This window comes from Dipteris shenzhenensis, chromosome 33, assembly GCF_047967505.1.
Source record: "Dipteris shenzhenensis isolate YYH24624 ecotype China chromosome 33, Dip_SZ_1.0, whole genome shotgun sequence".
Taxonomy (NCBI): Eukaryota; Viridiplantae; Streptophyta; class Polypodiopsida; order Gleicheniales; family Dipteridaceae; genus Dipteris; species Dipteris shenzhenensis.
In genome coordinates this window covers 32,336,014-32,354,181 of record NC_141628.1, presented here as the reverse complement: position 1 = coordinate 32,354,181, position 18,168 = coordinate 32,336,014, and the positions used below count along the sequence as shown (strand labels likewise).

The window sequence follows — 18,168 nt, the reverse complement described above, 5'->3', positions numbered from 1 at the left end:
TAGTCCCACGAACATTGTGGATTGATGATATGAAGACATATCACCCTTGGAGAGAACCTAAAATTTATCAACGCTTTTGAGAAGGGATGTCATGTGTAGGGTAGCTCGGCAAGTCAATTTCTATCGATAGAACTATTTCCCATAAAGGCATCCTTCAAAAAAATCCCTAATTGGGAGTACAGTGACCATATTTTTCATATACGCAACCAAAGTGAAGATGCCCAAATCTCTGGGGCCATAGTTGAGAATCAATATGTGCAAGCATGTATAGAGTAGTTAACGATCCCAATGTCACGGTTAGATAATTACAAAACTAGACTCAATGCAAAGGTGAGAAGCAGGAGCTAGAAGAGTATTAAGAAGCCATAAGAATGGTAGAAAGTATAGCTGCCACCTTATGGAAATAGGAGTTAAACTCAATAGGTTTGAGTCGGGAGTAGCTTTCTCATCATGATACTCTTTTGCAACTTTTTGCATTAGGGCATGCAGATATGCTCTCTCTCTCTTACATATGCCCTCCTCTTACTTCATCATTGAGGGTAAAGAGGTGGTTGAGCCTTGGTCTACCAAATTATGCTCAAGGGCAATCCAATGTGATGGGATCTTTCAAGAGCCCTCCACAAGATGCACTTAAAGGGATTTTGGTAAATGTAACGTAGCATTGATGATTCTTACAATATAGAGTTCCACCAATGATTTTGACTGAAATGCTAGGTCCCTCTTCTATTTTGATGATTGTGCCCATCTATGTACTTGCCAGTTTACAAGAAGGCCACAATATCTGCATACCAACCAAGGGATATGTCAATCTGAAAATTTTTCCTGGTATGGCATTAGCTGTAGATCACCACTTGAGATTTTCTCCTATTGTCTCCCATCACCAAACAATCAACCACTGATTGGAACTTACGGTGTCATCTTAAGTTCATAATTGAACTCTTAGGTGAGTTATAAATACTGATGATAGCACTACCTACTCATCACCTCAAGCATACTATATCTTGGTAGGGAGAAACTTCTCACTACAATAGATAACTCGGTGATCGCTTGATACCAAGCTAGGGGATGCATCAATTTTATGAGCAAAAACCTATGAGCGTGTTTATCCGAACATGTTTTTCAAGAGATTTAAGAAATTATATTTCTTTAGGAAAAATGGTTTTTACACTTTTATTTTCACTAGAACTAGATCCCTTTATCATAAAAATATATAGAATTGTGACTCGTTCAATTTTACATAACATAAATTTTCTTCTTCATAGACATCCTTTGTACCCCTGTTATTACCTTAAAAAAGTGTTGAAATTTAATTCCTTTAAGAAACATCCCTCAGAATCACTCTCAATGTAATAATATTATACATATATAATTACTTATTAAACACATTTATATAAAATATAATAAGAGCTTTCTAGTGTTTTAATAGTATAAAGAACAAGATATTTATGTATATGTTTCTAAAGAAGTTTAAATTACTATAAATAAGTATCAACTTGGGCTAATTTATCACTCTCATAAAATATATGTAATATTTAATACTATATATGCAAGGTTTTTCAAAATAAACCCCATATATGTGCTCAAATGGGGTTTTTCAATCAATTTGAGTGGCTGAATGACTATATTTGGACATTGAATGTGAAAGTTATGCCAGTATTAAAAGTGCTCTCCATGGTAGTCGCAAGCGTGGAAGACCTACTTCAAAGGGGTTTCGCTGGCAAAACTACCTTGATGGCTTACTTCAATGAGGTTTCTTTGGATAAACCCTTTCATAAGGCTAGGTTAAGAGAGGGTTTTCAATGTCACCCCCTATTAAGTAAAAGTTGTAAGAAGGATCATAAGGGAATTTTCATAGAGAAGTCTACTCTACATGTGGTTTTCTTCAAAATCCATCCCATTATGTTACTCACCATTCCCAAAGATTCATGTAAATATTTGTGTATAAAATAGGCATTGCTATGATACTTTGCATATTTCTAAGTGAAACTATGTTTTGTTTCGATCTATTTTTGCCATATTTTTACATAGTTGGAAGCTTTTTTTTTCCTTCGCTCGAATGCTTGGAAGATTTTGCTTAAAAAATGCTTGTCCCCCAAGCTAGGCAGCACGCCATGATCTATGAACCCATAGTAGAAAAGAATCCACAGAGTATTCTGGAGGGACAAGGATAGGCGGACTCTAGCATGGATTTTAGTCCTTGAAAGCCAAGCCTTGCTCCTATGCCCACTCATATGACACATCCATTTTACAGATGGAAGTCGATGCAACGGTTTTCCTTAAATGAAGTGTCTATATCCCCACTCCTTCTAGGAAGCTTTGCACTCAAGTCACATTGGTATGAGTGGGAAGTTTGCATGTGTGTCAAAAATTCTTTGAGTCTAGCAATTCCTCAATAGATGATTAAATGCTCAAGTGTACACCCAGCATGTACTTCTTTGGATTGAGTGCAATTGATCATGACAATTCTCAAAACATTTCTCAAAGCTTGTCCAGATGGCAAGGCGACACCATACCCAAAAGATTGTCCATGAATATTTTCAAAGCCTCAAATAACAAATTGCCAATACATTCATTAATGAATATTTTTAGATCCTCCGAGAATAAATGTTTTTCCTATCATTGGTATGCAAATCAAGACAAATGTGACCTTTAGTTTGTCTTATTTGACCATTGCTAAATGGTTATAAATAGCAAAGCAGTCTATGAAGCTATACAAGTCCACCATGGAATCTAAGATCTAATCGATGCGTGACATGATGGAAGTCAAGAAGTAAGAGTCCAAGACAGTGGCTTTGTTATTATCCTTGCTGGTTGACACAAACACTCACCACTTCTGACCTCGTTTTTGACACTACCACAACTAGGGGGCACCACTCTCTATTGGAGGTCTCCTTCCTAATGCAATGGAGTGGCTTTATTATTCTCCCTATAGTTTGACATAAACCCTCACCGCTTCTGGCCTTTTTGACACTACCACAACTACAAAGCACCATTCTGTACTGGAGGTCTCCTTGATCCAATGGACCCTACATGTAGGCATTAAGTCTTTCATGCTTTGGTGTGCTACATAGATTTATGAGCCCCATGTTTGCAAGCTTCTTGTAGGTTGTCCGCAAATTGTCAGCCTAGTTGATGAGCTGGCCTTGCACCAGGCAATAGAGTGATTCAATGCACCACCTTTGAATGGTGCACACCCTGAAGTCTTAATAGGTTTGATGTCGAAGGAGCTGAACTACCCATAGCCTTTTCTTTGAAGAATTTGGACAGCCGATATGGGCTCTACAGAATTATTGGGAGACACGGGTTCTGCCAATCACTAGCAACAAGCATTGCTCTTATGTCCTTTCCTACCACAAAATCTACAAAAGTGAAACTTACCGTATAAAAGCAAAACAAAGTATGCAGGTTTTTGCTCATAATACTCACATGCAAGATTTGAATCGATCTCATGTACCATGCAAAGTTTAAACAAACCATTGTATAAAGACGTCCTCTCACATGGCCACAATACACCTACCCAGCACACATCAGATCTCTAGCTGTGAAGGCAAGAACTTCCTGTTCAAATCGTTGCACATACTCACTGTTTTAATAACCATAATGCATTCATCCAACCTATATATATACCTTTGTAAGACTAGAATATATCCAATTGTACAAATTCATATTTTTGTTGATCTAAAGTCCAAAATTCTATAAAGAAGATAGAAGAGAAAATGAAAGAGTAGAAAAATGAGCTAACATTTTTTTTTGAAAGCTAAAGCTAGAAATATTTAGAAAGCAAAGCAATGCTTATGTCGTCATCAATGCCCAAGCACAGGCAGTTATCTTTGGTTTCTAAAGACCCGCGGAGTCTCTTTGGCAAACCCAGTGCTTACTAAAATATGTCAAATAAACAAAAGGGAAAGATAGCAAGAAATAGAGTATAAAGAAAGAAGGTGACTAAGCAAAAAATTTTAAAAAGTTTAAGAAACAAAAGAGACAATCTCTCTCTCTCTCTCTCTCTCTCTCTCTCTCTCTCTCTCTCTCTATCTCTATCTCTCTCTCCCTCCTACATTAGATTGAGAGAGTTTAAGATCTAAGAAAGCACAAGAATGTCCTCTTGAAGTGCATTTTAAGTTCACGATAGTGATGAGGATACATTCCTTCTCCAAAATCACAAGCATCTTTGTACATTAAGTCCTAAAGTCAAGAACATCTTGTATGAATAAATCATCTATAAAACGCCTAACTTAGCTAAGCTTATGTAAAATGTAAAATGATAGGGCAAGTATTGATAGAGATAAGACATTGCCTAAACTCGGATTCATAAGCTAGGACATAAAAGTTTGCTAAAAAGACAGCATAATTGGTGCCCATAGGGACTCCTATAAATTATTGAAACCAAGAATCACCTATTGTGATGTAAAGATTATTTAAAAGAAAATCTATCCAAGAGCAAACATCTTCAACACATACGACTTTTGTGTATCTTTACTTTTAGAATCAATGTCATGATGCTTATTATTTAGCCACAAAATGTCAAAACATAAAGGTGTTTCTCAAATTTTAGCACTTTGAATCTATCTTTGTCGAATCTTAGGTTAAAAACTTCAACCATTAGCTTTTCAATTCTAAACTTCAAATCTTGCAGCTCGATGTTTTTTCAAAGCATAGTAAAATCGTAGGTTTTAAGGAGAATAGGACTCTTTCTTGAATGCTTTGAGAGAAATTAAAATGCCGTACTATAGGAATCACTCCTATGGAGTCGTTTAAAATTAGGCTTGAATGTGAAGCAACATTTACCTCCTTTAATAAGTCGCACCAAAAGTTCATGGACAAGCAACATGGCTTTGAATTAGTGGCTTAGATATTTAGAGACATATGCCAAAGTAGTCTTACAAGCAGCTGCAATAAATCTTGGCTTAATTGGAATTTTGTGAAAAAGGGATACTTGGAATGCAAACAAACTTTGAAGACTTACAAAAACTCTGGTGTTTTGAGATAACTCCTTTCCAAAAAGTAAGGCAGGGGCATAAGTTTTGCATATGAATTCACTCCCCTCAGAAGATATTCTAAATTCTAAGTAAAACTTTTTGCAAATAAAAACAAAATTATCAAAACATTTGTCATATAATATATGACAAATTTCCTAAGGAATTTTTGACAAAGAGTTTTACCTTTTTTAGAAAGATAAGTACTTTGCTTAAAGGAATTAACTGAAGAGACTTCTTCTAGTTTCAGAGCAACTTCCCTCAAAATCTTCCCTTTCCATTCCGATAAGATATTTTGGACTCTTAAACTTTCTTCTATTTGAAAATCAAACTTTTAGATTCCATTATCAATAGCTTTTACAAGGCAACTCTCTCTCTCTCTCTCTCTCTCTCTCTCTCTCTCATGTACGGACGAAAGAATGAATGAATGAATGAATCTGAGAAAGTAAAGGAATATGTGCCCCTTCCTACAATGATGAAATATTGAATTTCTTACTTAGAAAGCACACACATACTCAATTTAACTCTCTTTTCGAAACAAACTTCATTTTAGTACTATTCCGGAACTTAAGACAAGACTATCCTTATACATATAATGAAAAGCATATCACAGCACTCACACATGCACATCCCTGTGCACCTGCAACACAGAAAAGGAATTGGAAAAGGCAGGAACTTTATGTAACAGGGATGAGCGCAAAGTAACTTGAAGAGGGTGTTCTGCAGTGCTTTGTTGAGTAAGAAAGCTCTTCCCAATAAATAATGGCAAGAAACTGCTATATTCAACCTTCCAAAACCTTCTTAATACACCAGCTAATGAGGTCGGGCCCCAACCTTGCCCTGTAAATACACATCTCATGCAAGAAAAACCATTATTGCCAAAAGAATGCCGACCCCTACTGTATCTATCTTCCTCCTTTCCCGAAAGTACCATGAATAAAGCAATAAAGCAGGACATTATGAGCTTAACGCTTCCAAGTAAGTTTAAGAACTGTTCAAGAGTTTTCTTTAGCTACATTTCCGCTTACATCAGAACACATTTTGAGGCGTCACATGAGATCACTTTATGTACTGTGATAGCCACTTAAAGCCATCTCCATAACCTGACTTCCGAACAATACTGCACATGAACACCTCAATAGGTCGCACGTTCGAGTCGCCAAGATTAACTTTCCCTTTACCTGTGGTGTAGTTGGAAAGCCCCAAATAATACCGAAGCTCCTCCTCTGACGCTGCATAAGGTATGTCAATCTTATTCCCAAGAATTAAGAAAGGCACACGAGCCAGAGAATCATCTGAAAGGAGCCCATCTAGCTCTTTCTTTGATTCAGCAAATCTCTCTTTGTCAGCAGCATCAACCAAATAAACGATGCCATCAACCTGCATACAATTTAGAATCGTGTAAGCTCAAGAAAAAGTTCCAAAATCATCGAAGCTAAAAACAACCATTGGAAAGTAACACACCCTCTCCCCCTCTCCCCCCCCCCCCCCGGCATACAATCCAGAACCATACAAGTAAACCCCCCCCCCCCCAACAAAGGTTGATGAAGATTGTACGATGCTTGGTATTCTGAGATAGTTACTACCAAAAGAATGGATGATGATCTGGATTTTTTAGATGCTGTCTCTATGTAGTTGCATGAAGAGAGGAGATCAAAATCTCTGCAGCCTGGAGGTGAACCCCCTTATAAAAGAAAGGTTCGAGGAAGAGTAAACGTGGCTGCAAGTATTGTGGTAAGCGAGGCCATGGAGACAAACATTGCTGGAAAAGACAGCTTGATGAACAGGTAAGGAATTCGGAAAAGTGTGTATTGTGGAAGATTCAGCCTCAGGATAGATCTAGGTTGGTATCATTTGTCATGTAGTGAGGGAGTAATCCACTCTGCCAGTGCCAGAGAACGTGCAAACACAAATGTGCAAAAGTGGAGACCTGCACTGCATGTACGCTTGAGCACATGAAGGGAAGATGGCTGCACATATGTGGAACCTCAGAGCTTCCTGCACCTCCAGCGCCAGGAAAACGTCTCTGTCTGAGCAGGGCCCATTCTATCCACTACAGACAAACGAAAGCAGCCTAGATTTATCATCAGGCGAAGATTCAACGTCGTAAGACACAGCTGAATTTGCTGCTGCTGATGTTGGATGAGGACTAGGCAATTTGGAACTTATGGTGCTTATTTTTTGAGAATCGGCTCTAGAGAGTTTAATGCCCTCTAGCACAGCTAGAAATGTCAAATGGACCATGCCCAAACACTAGGATCTAAAGACTGCCAGTCTAAAGTGCAGAGATTTGACAATGTTGTCGCGACATAGATGATTACTAGTCATATGTTTGATAACCGTAACATTTTCAAGCCAACTCTTACAATAATGTTAAAAATATGTTCCATATACAAAGTTTCCAGATGAAAGGAGAAATACAAGACTGTATACCTTGGCATAGTAGTCTTTCCAAACACGACGAGCGATCTGATGGCCACCCAAATCAAATGCTTTGAACTTGATTTTACCGATGCTTAGTTCCTCTGAGGTAGGGTACTGTGTTGGTTGATGCTGGGCCAACCTCTACAAGAAAGTAAGGCGATGTGAACTGTTTGCCTCAAGTGAACCACCAAATACACAATTAAAAGTAAATGCTCACTCAAAGAAAAAGCACATATGCAAGGCCACAACATACCAAACAAACCACTCCACATAATGGAAAGAAAAGATCATGCCAAAATGATTATTCAATCTTTTCGGATATCGTGGGAAAAAGGAAGGACAGACAAGAGGCCTGTTGGGGAACTGAAAGGTGTGTGGGGGACGAAAAGTTGGAAAGGGAGCAAGAGAGTGAGAGTGAGAGAGACACAATAGTGCGGGTGTGAAGTGATGAGTGAGCCACACCACAAACTCACTTAAGTTTTATTAGGATTAGATTTACCCTATGACTGTCTTAAGACAGTCATAGGTGTCCTAACTTTAATTCTTTAATATAAGGGTAGGCAATGTGCCTTTACCCCAACAACCTCCCACCTAAAGGCCAATGTGCCTAAAGGGGAGAAAAGAATAAAAATACAGCAATATACAGTTACTGTATACAAGACCATAAAGTAAGAATGGTCTCATCCTAATCCCATGATGTGGCGGCAATGTGCAAACCGCTCTGTAGGCAAGCTCTTAGTTAGCAAATCTGCAGGATTATCATCAGTATGTACTTTCACAAGCTCAAGACGCTTGTCTTCCAGTACCTCCCTGATGAAATGATATTTCACTTCTATGTGTTTGGTCTTCTGATGAAAGACCGGATTCTTTGCCAACATGATAGCACTCTGACTATCACAATGCAGAACTGGCATATCTCCTGTAATGCCCAAATCTCCCACCAGCCGAGTAAGCCATATTGCTTCCTTGCAAGCCTCAGTGGCTGCAACATATTCAGCTTCTGTGGTTGATAGTGCAACGCATTTCTGCAACCGAGACACCCATGATATAGCACCTCCTGCAAATGTAAAAATATAACCGGTAGTAGACTTCCGGTTGTCTGCATTCCCTGCATAGTCTGAATCTGTAAAACCATGCACCAATGCATCCTGCCTACCATAGCATATGCACAAGTCTTTGGTACCTTTGAGATACCTCAAGACACCTTTCACTGCTTCCCAATGCCGCTTGCCTGGATTTGCCATATACCTGCTGATGACTCCCACCGCAAAAGCAATATCCGGACGAGTGGCAACCATGGCATACATCAAAGATCCAACTGCAGATGCATACGGAACCTTGGCCATTTCAGCCTTATCATCATCTGATCTGGGGCTGTCCTTACTGCTGAGTTTTAAATGTGGAGGTAACGGGGTACTAATGGACTTCCCCCCCTCCATTTTGAACCTCTGCAGTACTTTGTCAATATACTCTTGCTGTGACAGAAACAAAAGTCCCTGGGACCTGTCACGAGTAATACGCATGCCAAGAATATGATTTGCATCCCCCAAGTCTTTCATGTCAAAAGACTTATGCAGTTGTTTCTTCAAAGCACTAATCTCATGCTGAGATTTACTGGCAATAAGCATGTCATCCACATATAGAATGAGTAGCATCAAACTGTCATCCTTTGCCCGTTTGGTGTATAAGCAATGATCGGTCTCACACCGATGATACCCTTGGGACTGCATGAATGCATCAAATTTCTTGTACCATTCTCTTGGCGCCTGCTTGAGTCCATACAAGCTTCTTTTGAGCTTACATACAAGCTGCTCTTTCCCTTTAACAGCATATCCTTCTGGCTGACTCATATAGATCTCATCATGGAGATCTCCGTGAAGAAAGGCTGTCTTCACATCCATCTGACATAAATCCATGTCAGCATGAGCAACAAGAGCCAACACTGCTCTCAAAGTAGTCATCTTGACTACAGGGGAAAAAATCTCATCAAAATCAATGCCCTTCTCCTGCTTAAATCCCTTGGCAACCAATCTGGCCTTATACCGAGGTAAAGCATTTGAATCCACTTTGACTTTGTAAACCCACTTGCATGGCAAAACCTTTCTGCCTGCAGGTAACTGCACCAAGTCCCATGTATCATTCTGAAGTAGGGAGTCCATTTCTGATTGCATGGCTTTCTCCCACTTCTTTTTCTCTGCTCTTCCCATAGCTTCCTTGAAGCTGGAAGGTTCACCACAATCTGTTAACATGATAAAATCAGCCACATTATTGGCTCCTGGAACAAACCTGGCAGGAGGCCGTTGTGCACGGGTGCTCCTCCTCACAAAATGTTCCGGATTAGGCTGCTGTCCAGCCTGTTCTTCATGCATGACGGGTGGCTGTACCACCATATCTGGCTGTTCTACAGCCCCATCTGTTGGCACATCCAGTGGTGCATCATTGGCAAAATTATCTGGCTGATTTTCAGCCTGTATACCCTCTTGAACAGGGTGATCTGCAGCAGGCTGCTGCTGCATATAAATGGGCATTCTTTGCTGTCCAACATCATCATAAATAACCCTCCTGTATTCCACAGGTTGCACGGGTTAACCTGTACCCCATTTCACCTTCATCACCATATCCCATAAAGATGCATCTGATAGACTTTGGATCCAGCTTGGTGCGTAGATCTTTGCGTACATGAGCAAAGCACTCGCAGCCAAATACCCGTAAGTGCTTATATGAAGGTGGCTTGCCAGACCACACCTCCTCTGGCACTTTCAACTCCAAAGCCTTATTTGGTGACCTGTTAATAATGTGAATTGCTGTTTGCACGGCTTCTGCCCAAAAGCCATGGGGTAATGCAGCATAAGACAACATACATCGAACCTTCTCCTGAACAGTTCGATTCATCCGCTCACTTGCACCATTTTGAGATGCATTATGAGGGGCTGTGAGTTCCTGTTTGATGCCCTTAGCTTGGCAAAACTGCACAAAAGCATGTGACACATACTCACCCCCATTATCGGATCTGAGGCATTTCAGCCTACGACCTGTCCGATTCTCCACCTGAGCGACAAATCTCTTGAAAGCATTTAGGGCATCTCCCTTATGCTTCAAGAAATAGACCCACACCTTACGTGTGGCATCATCAATGAAAGTAATAAAATATTTGGCACCCCCTAGTGATAACTGTGGCATCTCACACAAATCAGTGTGCACTAGATCAAGTGGTGCTCTATTTTGGGGAGTTCTCCTCTTATGAGGAGTCACAGAATGCTTGCCAAAAATACAATGATCACAAGTAGGCAAACCTGAAAAAGAGAGAGGCGGCAGATAACCCAAACGTGACAGTTCTTGCATTCCCTTAACAGAGATGTGTCCCAACCGGCTATGCCACAATGAAACCTTTGGTAGCTCGGTTATGGCAACAACATGATTACCCACACTGGAAACATAAAGAGGGTACAAGGTATCACTCTTAAAACCCTCAGCCACTACAGTATGGCCATCAGTAATCACCCATTTGGAATCTCCAAATGTGGTGTGGTAACCACTGTCATCCAATAAGCCAGTGCTAATCAGATTTTTCTTGATTTGCGGCACATGGCGAACACCATCAAGCATAAATGACTGTCCATCAAAGGTACTATCTGTATACTGCCAACCCCTGCAATCTGACATGCATAGTTGTTCCCAAGATGAACAACTCCATGAGTACCTGTGTAGGAAGTAAACCACTCCCTATGAGGTGTAACATGAAAAGAGGCACCTGAATCCAAGAGCCAGGTGTGCATGTCATGGCCATCAATAACCAAAGCATGTGCTATTACAGCAGAAGAGCATAAAACATCATGTATGTCACTGTCACTGTCCTCTGCTGCAACATTCACTGCATCCAATTCAACTATCTTGGCCTTGCCTTTGCCTTTGCTTGCATTTCCTGCATCTTGTGTTTCAGCCTTCTTGGCTTTCTGATCCCGTATGAACTTGAAGCACTTCGACTTCACATGTCCCTTCTTGCCACAATAAAAGCATTCAATGTCCTTTTTGCCACGGGACTGACTGCGGGATTTGGACTTACTAGCAGATCTCCCCTTCTGCTGAGTCCTGCCTCTATCCTGTACCTGCAAAGCATTTGAAGACTTGCTGCCCGCATTATTCTTCCTGCTCATCTCCTCCATAAGGAGAGAGCTCTCTACATCAGCATAAATAAGAGTGGCATTTGAGTTTGACAGGGTGGTCTTGAAAGTGTCCCAACTCTCAGGAAGAGTACACAACAAGAAAGTAGCCTTGAACTCCTCATCAAGGTTCAACCCCTGTGCAATCAGCTGTGTAAAGATAGCATTGAACTCACTCAAGTGTGAGGTCATAGCTGTACCTTCCTTCATGCGAAGATCGACCAGCTTCTTCAGCCAATAAACCTTACTGGCTGAGCTCTTTTGGGCATACAGTTCTTCTAGTCTTTGCCATAGACCATAAGAGGTCTTTTCAGCCTGTACATTGAACACAAGAGTGTCTGAAATAGTGAGCATGATAGCTGCCCTCGCAGACAGATCAAGCTCTTCCCAATCATCAGCTGCCATATCAGATGGCTTGACACCCTTTACCCTTATGGGCTTAGCAATCTTCTTTAACAGAAGAACATTCAAGCACTGTTCTGCCCATAATGCATAGTTATGTGCTCCTTCCAGTTTCTTTATGTTTAGAATTGAAGAATCACCTCCTCCTGATGCCATATCAGATGAGGAAAGTACCTGACTCCCTGGAAGTAAAAAGACTGAATAAAAAAAAGTTCTGATTTCTCAGAAAAAGCCTGCTCTATTCAAGAGCCAGAAGCACTCTCAAAGGTGCTGTTTTTACTGTCAGTAAAATCTGCAGCAAAACAGTAAATGTCCCTGCAAATACTGTACCTTCTGACAAACTGTTCTGAGCTCAAAGAAGGCATAAAACAGTGATTTCAGACTGCTGCTGCTGCTCAACAAGAGCTTAACAGTGCATACTAATCTGACAAAACCATTTCAGACTGCTGTAAACACTGCTGTACTGACTGTACTGATCACTTCTCCCACCTCAGATGAGGTATGTCACTGACTCAAATTGCAGAAATCACTTGACAAACACCCCAAAAACAGTAAATGACCCTTCAGCCTGTCACAAAACCTGCAACAGTAAATGGGATAAATCCCAAGCAATCACCCTTATACCAAGGGGAGAAAATGCAGCTGAAGATATCTGTAGGTAACCCAAGTGTTGTCAAACAAAGTCTGGGCAAAAGCCCCTTGATCTGACACCTGAATCAAGTGAAGAACACCTCAACAATGAGGTAGCATGCAATATGAAAATCTCTCTGACTCTTGTACCTGACAATGTGCAAAGCATAGACTGCCTCTGTGTACTCAGTAACAACACAAACCACAAAGTACAAACACCCAGAAGAAAATCTTTTGAGCACTGTCAACGATGGGCAGTTAGGGACCGAGTAAACTCGATGCGCCCTGACCAAGCGTGGCTCAACTGAGATTTTCAGAGTGTGTACAAAGAATGTGACCTGCAACAAATGTCACCAAATGCACTGCGGAAAGAAAGCAAATGTGTGCTCCCTGGCTACACACTGCCTCAAGGCATAGAAAACACCAACTGCCAGGCAAAAGCCCTATGATCTGCTCACCCGAAAACTGAGATTCAATCCCAGTAAAAGCATATATACACTGTCAGATACATAACCTGATATCTGCTCTATTTTCTTCGAAAAACGAGATTTTATTCTTCTTCCTCCTCGAATGCTACCTAGGCCTGCGTGCCTAGATGCCTGACGCAGCTCCCAAAAAAAAAACGAACTCCTCCCTGTCGCAGTTTCCAAGGAAACAGTACGCCTGTACGGCTATGGTACGGAATCCGTACAACAGGTACGGATTTCCGTACCTGAGAGCGCACTGCGCGCTCTGATCCCGCACAGCCTGCGCTGACCCTGCGCAGGCTAGCAGCTAGCAGCTGCTGTGCCAAAAAAGACCCGCGCCCAGCTCGAGTCGAACGCCTGCGCCTGCGCCTGCGCCCAGATCTGCTCGCCGCCGCCTTGGAGCTGCCCTTGCTGCTCGACGCCGCCGCCTTGGAGCTGCCCTTGCTGCTCGACGCCGCCGCCTTGGAGCTGCCCTTGCTGCTCGACGCCGCCGCCTTGCACCACAGCTCGCTGCTCGAGCTCCGTCCGTACGGTTGTACGGACGACGTACAGCCGTACGGATCTGTCCGTACGGTAGGGGTAGGCTAGGGAGAGGAGGGAGTGGAAGGAGGGAAAAGAAAAGGGATGGCTCTGATACCAGTTGTGTGGGGGAAGAAAAGTTGGAAAGGGAGCAAGAGAGTGAGAGTGAGAGAGACACAATAGTGCGGGTGTGAAGTGATGAGTGAGCCACACCACAAACTCACTTAAGTTTTATTAGGATTAGATTTACCCTATGACTGTCTTAAGACAGTCATAGGTGTCCTAACTTTAATTCTTTAATATAAGGGTAGGCAATGTGCCTTTACCCCAACAAAAGGAAAGCATGGAGTGAACACAAACTGAGAATTCTTGCATATGGAATGAAGAAAGGTGAGGTCCTTTTGTAGGCACCTCTTCCATGATCACTGACATCACTGATGACCTCTGAGCTCCACAATCATCTCCTCAATCTGCTCCTAGATTCTCTCAATCATCCTATGTGGCTTCTACCACCACCTAACAGTGCTTATGGGCACCTTACTATGCCTCTAGCACACACACATAGAAACCAAGGTGTGCCTGGGGCATACACCTTGAGATATCCCATCAAGACCCACAGGCTTGTATCAACCCAAAACTAATTCTTAAAAGGGAACCAAAAAGTGCATCTTTATAGTCAGCCACAATGTTCATTTCCTCTAGGAGATTCCTCTTAAACATTCATGGTTGCCATATCAAAATTACCAAACAAAGAAAACACAAAGAAGAGAGAGAGAGAGAGAGAGAGAGAGAGAGAGGCAAGGAGTGGGAGGAGAAGAGGGGAGGCAGAGGGGGGGAGAAAGAAGGGGGCCATCAGAACAGGAATTGCTGACAGAGAAAAAAATGAAGGTTACTATGCCTTTGGAAGACGAAAATGGCCTATGAGACAAAGTGCCAAACTGCATCTCCCACTCACCAAGGGGAAAGGCAACAATCTGCAAAGTACAGTGCATTCTCATGTAGGCCGAGGTGTACCTTCATCAAGTCAATACAGTGGAGATACATGTCTCCAACCGATCTGCCTCTATGTATGTATTTAGAGAATCGCAGAATGTAAGCTGCGCACCCAATGGGGGACTTGTCACATCGACTTGTGACCCCCTCTATCCGTCTTGAGGACATATCGTTGCCGCCAATCCCTACAGATGCATAAATAGACTTGTTGATGGCTAGATCAAAGTTGTAGAGCCATTGGCATCCAAAGATCATATCATAGCATGATAAAGGCGTGGCATGCAAATTCAGCTTTTTCAAACCTCATGAATACAAAAGGACAATTGTTAGACCCTTGTGTTGCACAACAAGCAAAGCAAATTTGATCTACGTTAGGCTTGCATGCAAATGCAACCATTGTCAATCAAATGATATACCTTTGTAAGACTAGAATAAGTCTAATCATACAAATTTAGATTTTTTGTTGTTCTAAAGATAAAAAATCTACACAGAAAATAAAAGAGAAAATGAAAGAGAAGAAAAAAGAGGTAAACAAAAAACTTTTATAAAAAACAAAAGGAAGACATACTTAGCAAGCAAAGCAACACTTATGTCATCATCAATGCCCAACCATTGTCAATCAAATGATACCTAAGGCACCTCATGTTCGTATAGATGCATAGAAGTTGAGTTGCCAAAGAATGTTCTAAATTGTTGGCGAGACTCGTGTGGTCACTGGTACTAGCCTTGGGAAAAGTTACCTTACTGATTTGAAGGCGATGAATCATCTTTAGGAGTATCAATATCCACTTTCATGCTGAAATTGGCTTGGGTTCACCCTGTTGTGGCTCCCCCGCCCCCCACGAGAGGGCTTATATAGGACACTAGGCCCTCCTAATTTGGCCAATTAACGCTAGGATGTACTGACCAAACGTGGGGCTTTAGGCATTATTGGCCGACCCCACCTACCAGATTGGCCGACCTAGTCAATAGTCCTACAAGAGCCGACCAAAGACTACCTACAAAGCCTATAAAAGGCCTCTTTGTTGCACCATATGCTAGGCCTCAACCTAGCTCCATAACCCACTCATTGGGTATATCCCAGCCAATGTGCCCCCCCAATGGACTTATGTGCAGCCCCATCTCTAAGCAACACCATAATAGTCCGAATGTAGACTAATCTAACCTAACGGTGGCTCATAAACCAATTCAAGTGAATACCCACTTGTTGTCCACACGGCAACCAATGTGTTGCCCACGTGGCAACCTCTCTTTCACTCGTCAAACCCCCATCTCCTTATAGGTTTCACTCCCACGTGCTCTCCTTATATTAGGGCTTACATGTGAGGATGACCCATATTCTCCATTAGAAGGAAGGGTCATCTACTGCGAGCAACAACAAAAGTTAAAGTTGGTATAAGTTAAGTCTTGTTGATCGAAGTCAATACTCTCTGATTGAAGTCAGCGCTTTGTTTCTTTGGTTAAACGTAGTTAATCATTTTGGCCTGAGCTAAGTCTTCTTAATCAGGGTTAGGCTTACATTGATGATGATCAATAAATGGTCAACTAGAACTTTGACTTTGGAGTATTTACAGCTTGGTGACATCCCCTCGGCTTCTATTCAGTTGACCTCAACTGAAAAGCTTTCTTATAAATATCCAAAAGCTATGGATGATCAGATAACATGTCTTCATCCATCCACTTGGCATCCAATGTCGAATAGTTTTTGAATTTTACACATAACCGTATCCTCTTCGTGAAACGTGTGCCTTTTGAGAAGAGCTGTATATCGTTGCGGCTCTTATAAAGGGGTTGTGCCTCATGGAACACGTTTCTTCAAGGAATACATTCTCACAAGTGTCCATTCATCCAACCATTCACAAGTGTCCATTCATCCAATCATCCACAAGTCTTCATTCATCCAACCATCCAGAAGTCTAAGGTTTACCAAAGGAATATGTCAACTAACCACAATCCTATATTCCATTCTAGCTCAGCAATCAAAACTACGCCAATCATGGATCAGCCTTCATCAGGAGACTAATGGAAACTCAGATCTTAATTTTATTTATTTACTTTTATACTAATGGAAACTCGTATCTGAATTTTATATATATAGAATGTTAGAATGAGTAGCGTGTTTGTTATTTTTAAATGTTAGACTGCGTAGCTTTGTATGTCTCTCTCTCTCTCTCTCTCTCTCTCTCTCTCTCACACACACACACACATACAAAGTTACGCAGTATAAAATTCAGGAATAACAAACACGCTACACATTCTAACATGAAAAGTGATTGCAGCGTAACAGTTTGTGGCAACAATTTAAAACCAAAGGTCCAAACTCCGTTCCACACTCCACCTAAAAGTATGAGGCTCAGTACCCCTACTCCCCCTTTCTACAAGGGCAAAGTACGTGTTCACAGGAAAATTTGAAATTTTGTTCAAAATTTCCATTCTTAAGCCTAAATAAAACGCATATCCTCAAAAAGAAGTTTGTCCCACGCAAACGAGCCAGGCTTATGTACAGCATTTCATTAATCGCGCATGATCACTAAAGCTTGCAGGTAGAGAAACTGCTGTGCATGGCAAGATCTGGTATCCTGAAATACAGATCATGGCCACATTCACACGTGCATTCAGCAGCACCCCAAAAGAGTATTGAACGGCAACACCAATTGATGTACTGTGATATCGGTCATTAAAGGGACCAAATACAAACAACTCCATGTCTAAACCCCTTCATTCGAGGTCTTTGCGCAAGCAAAACTAGCGTGACGTGGGCTTAGGATACGAAGAATTTCTTCTTCATATTCTGCCGGCAAGCGCGACTGGAATGAAGCATAGACTCATAGATACAGTTAAGTCAAATAAAGCACGATCGACTGAGCAGGTAAAGCAACCCTAATAAGGCCAGTGATAGGAATCGGAGAAAGGGATCGCGTACCTCATCCTTAAGCATGTGAAGAAGGGTAGTTTTGCCGGCGTTGTCGAGGCCGAGGAAGAGAATTTTGGCCTCCTTCTGCCATAGACCGAGCGAAGCGAGGATACCATAGAACCAATCAAAGACAAACATAGCGATGGATGGAGAGAGAGCAGATCTAGGGATTAAAGAAGGCAAAGGCAAAGGAGAGGGGAAAGAAGAACTGTGTTAAGCAAAGGCTACCGCCATAGCGTCAAGCTTCTAAAGCTTCTCTTCATTTTATACACGACTTTGTCGTCGGTAAGGAATCTTTCTTCAAACCTTTGGTCCTACTAACCTCACCTTACCCCGGTTCACACCATCCCCCTGCTTCTCCACTCTACTTAGAGTACTCACTCCTTGACAGTCCTCTGCCTAGCCGGCTTTTGGAAACATGCATCTCCATGACAATTTGACTCTTTCCAACATCTCCTTTACTTCGGCTTGACGTACATTTTGCAAACTCTCACACCCAATCCCACGCCGGTTGGATCATTTGGGCCAATGGGCATGTTTGGGCATTGCATCGCTCAGCCAGAATGCTAATATTTCAGGATGCTAGGCTGGAGCTGCAATGCTAGCCCAGCATTCTCAGCTATAGCCCTGGCAATGCATGGGGCTATGAAACTTGCCTGCTAATGGGGCTAGGATAGCCCCACTAG

General features: G+C 41.7%; 1 protein-coding gene across 1 annotated transcript; it reads right to left on the bottom strand.

Moving 5' to 3' along the window:
* Positions 1-5,687: 5,687 nt before the first annotated feature.
* LOC147879981 (small COPII coat GTPase SAR1A) lies at positions 5,688-17,744 on the bottom strand. Its single transcript, XM_087371471.1, has 3 exons — positions 17,492-17,744; positions 7,407-7,538; positions 5,688-6,353 (listed from the first exon to the last, which is right to left on the bottom strand). Exons 1-3 carry the CDS (start codon positions 17,618-17,620, stop codon positions 6,033-6,035), a joined length of 582 nt encoding a protein of 193 aa, XP_087227597.1. The 5' UTR covers positions 17,621-17,744; the 3' UTR covers positions 5,688-6,032.
* Positions 17,745-18,168: the final 424 nt, after the last annotated feature.

Excerpts from the sequence above, each read along its gene's own strand:
- LOC147879981 (XM_087371471.1), bottom strand. The coding sequence starts at position 17,620 with ATGTTTGTCTTTGATTGGTTCTATGGTATCCTCGCTTCGCTCGGTCTA. Across the intron at positions 7,539-17,491 it reads TTCACATGCTTAAGGATGAG|AGGTTGGCCCAGCATCAACC; the intron begins GTACGCGATCCC and ends ACTTTCTTGTAG. Across the intron at positions 6,354-7,406 it reads GGAAAGACTACTATGCCAAG|GTTGATGGCATCGTTTATTT; the intron begins GTATACAGTCTT and ends AATTGTATGCAG.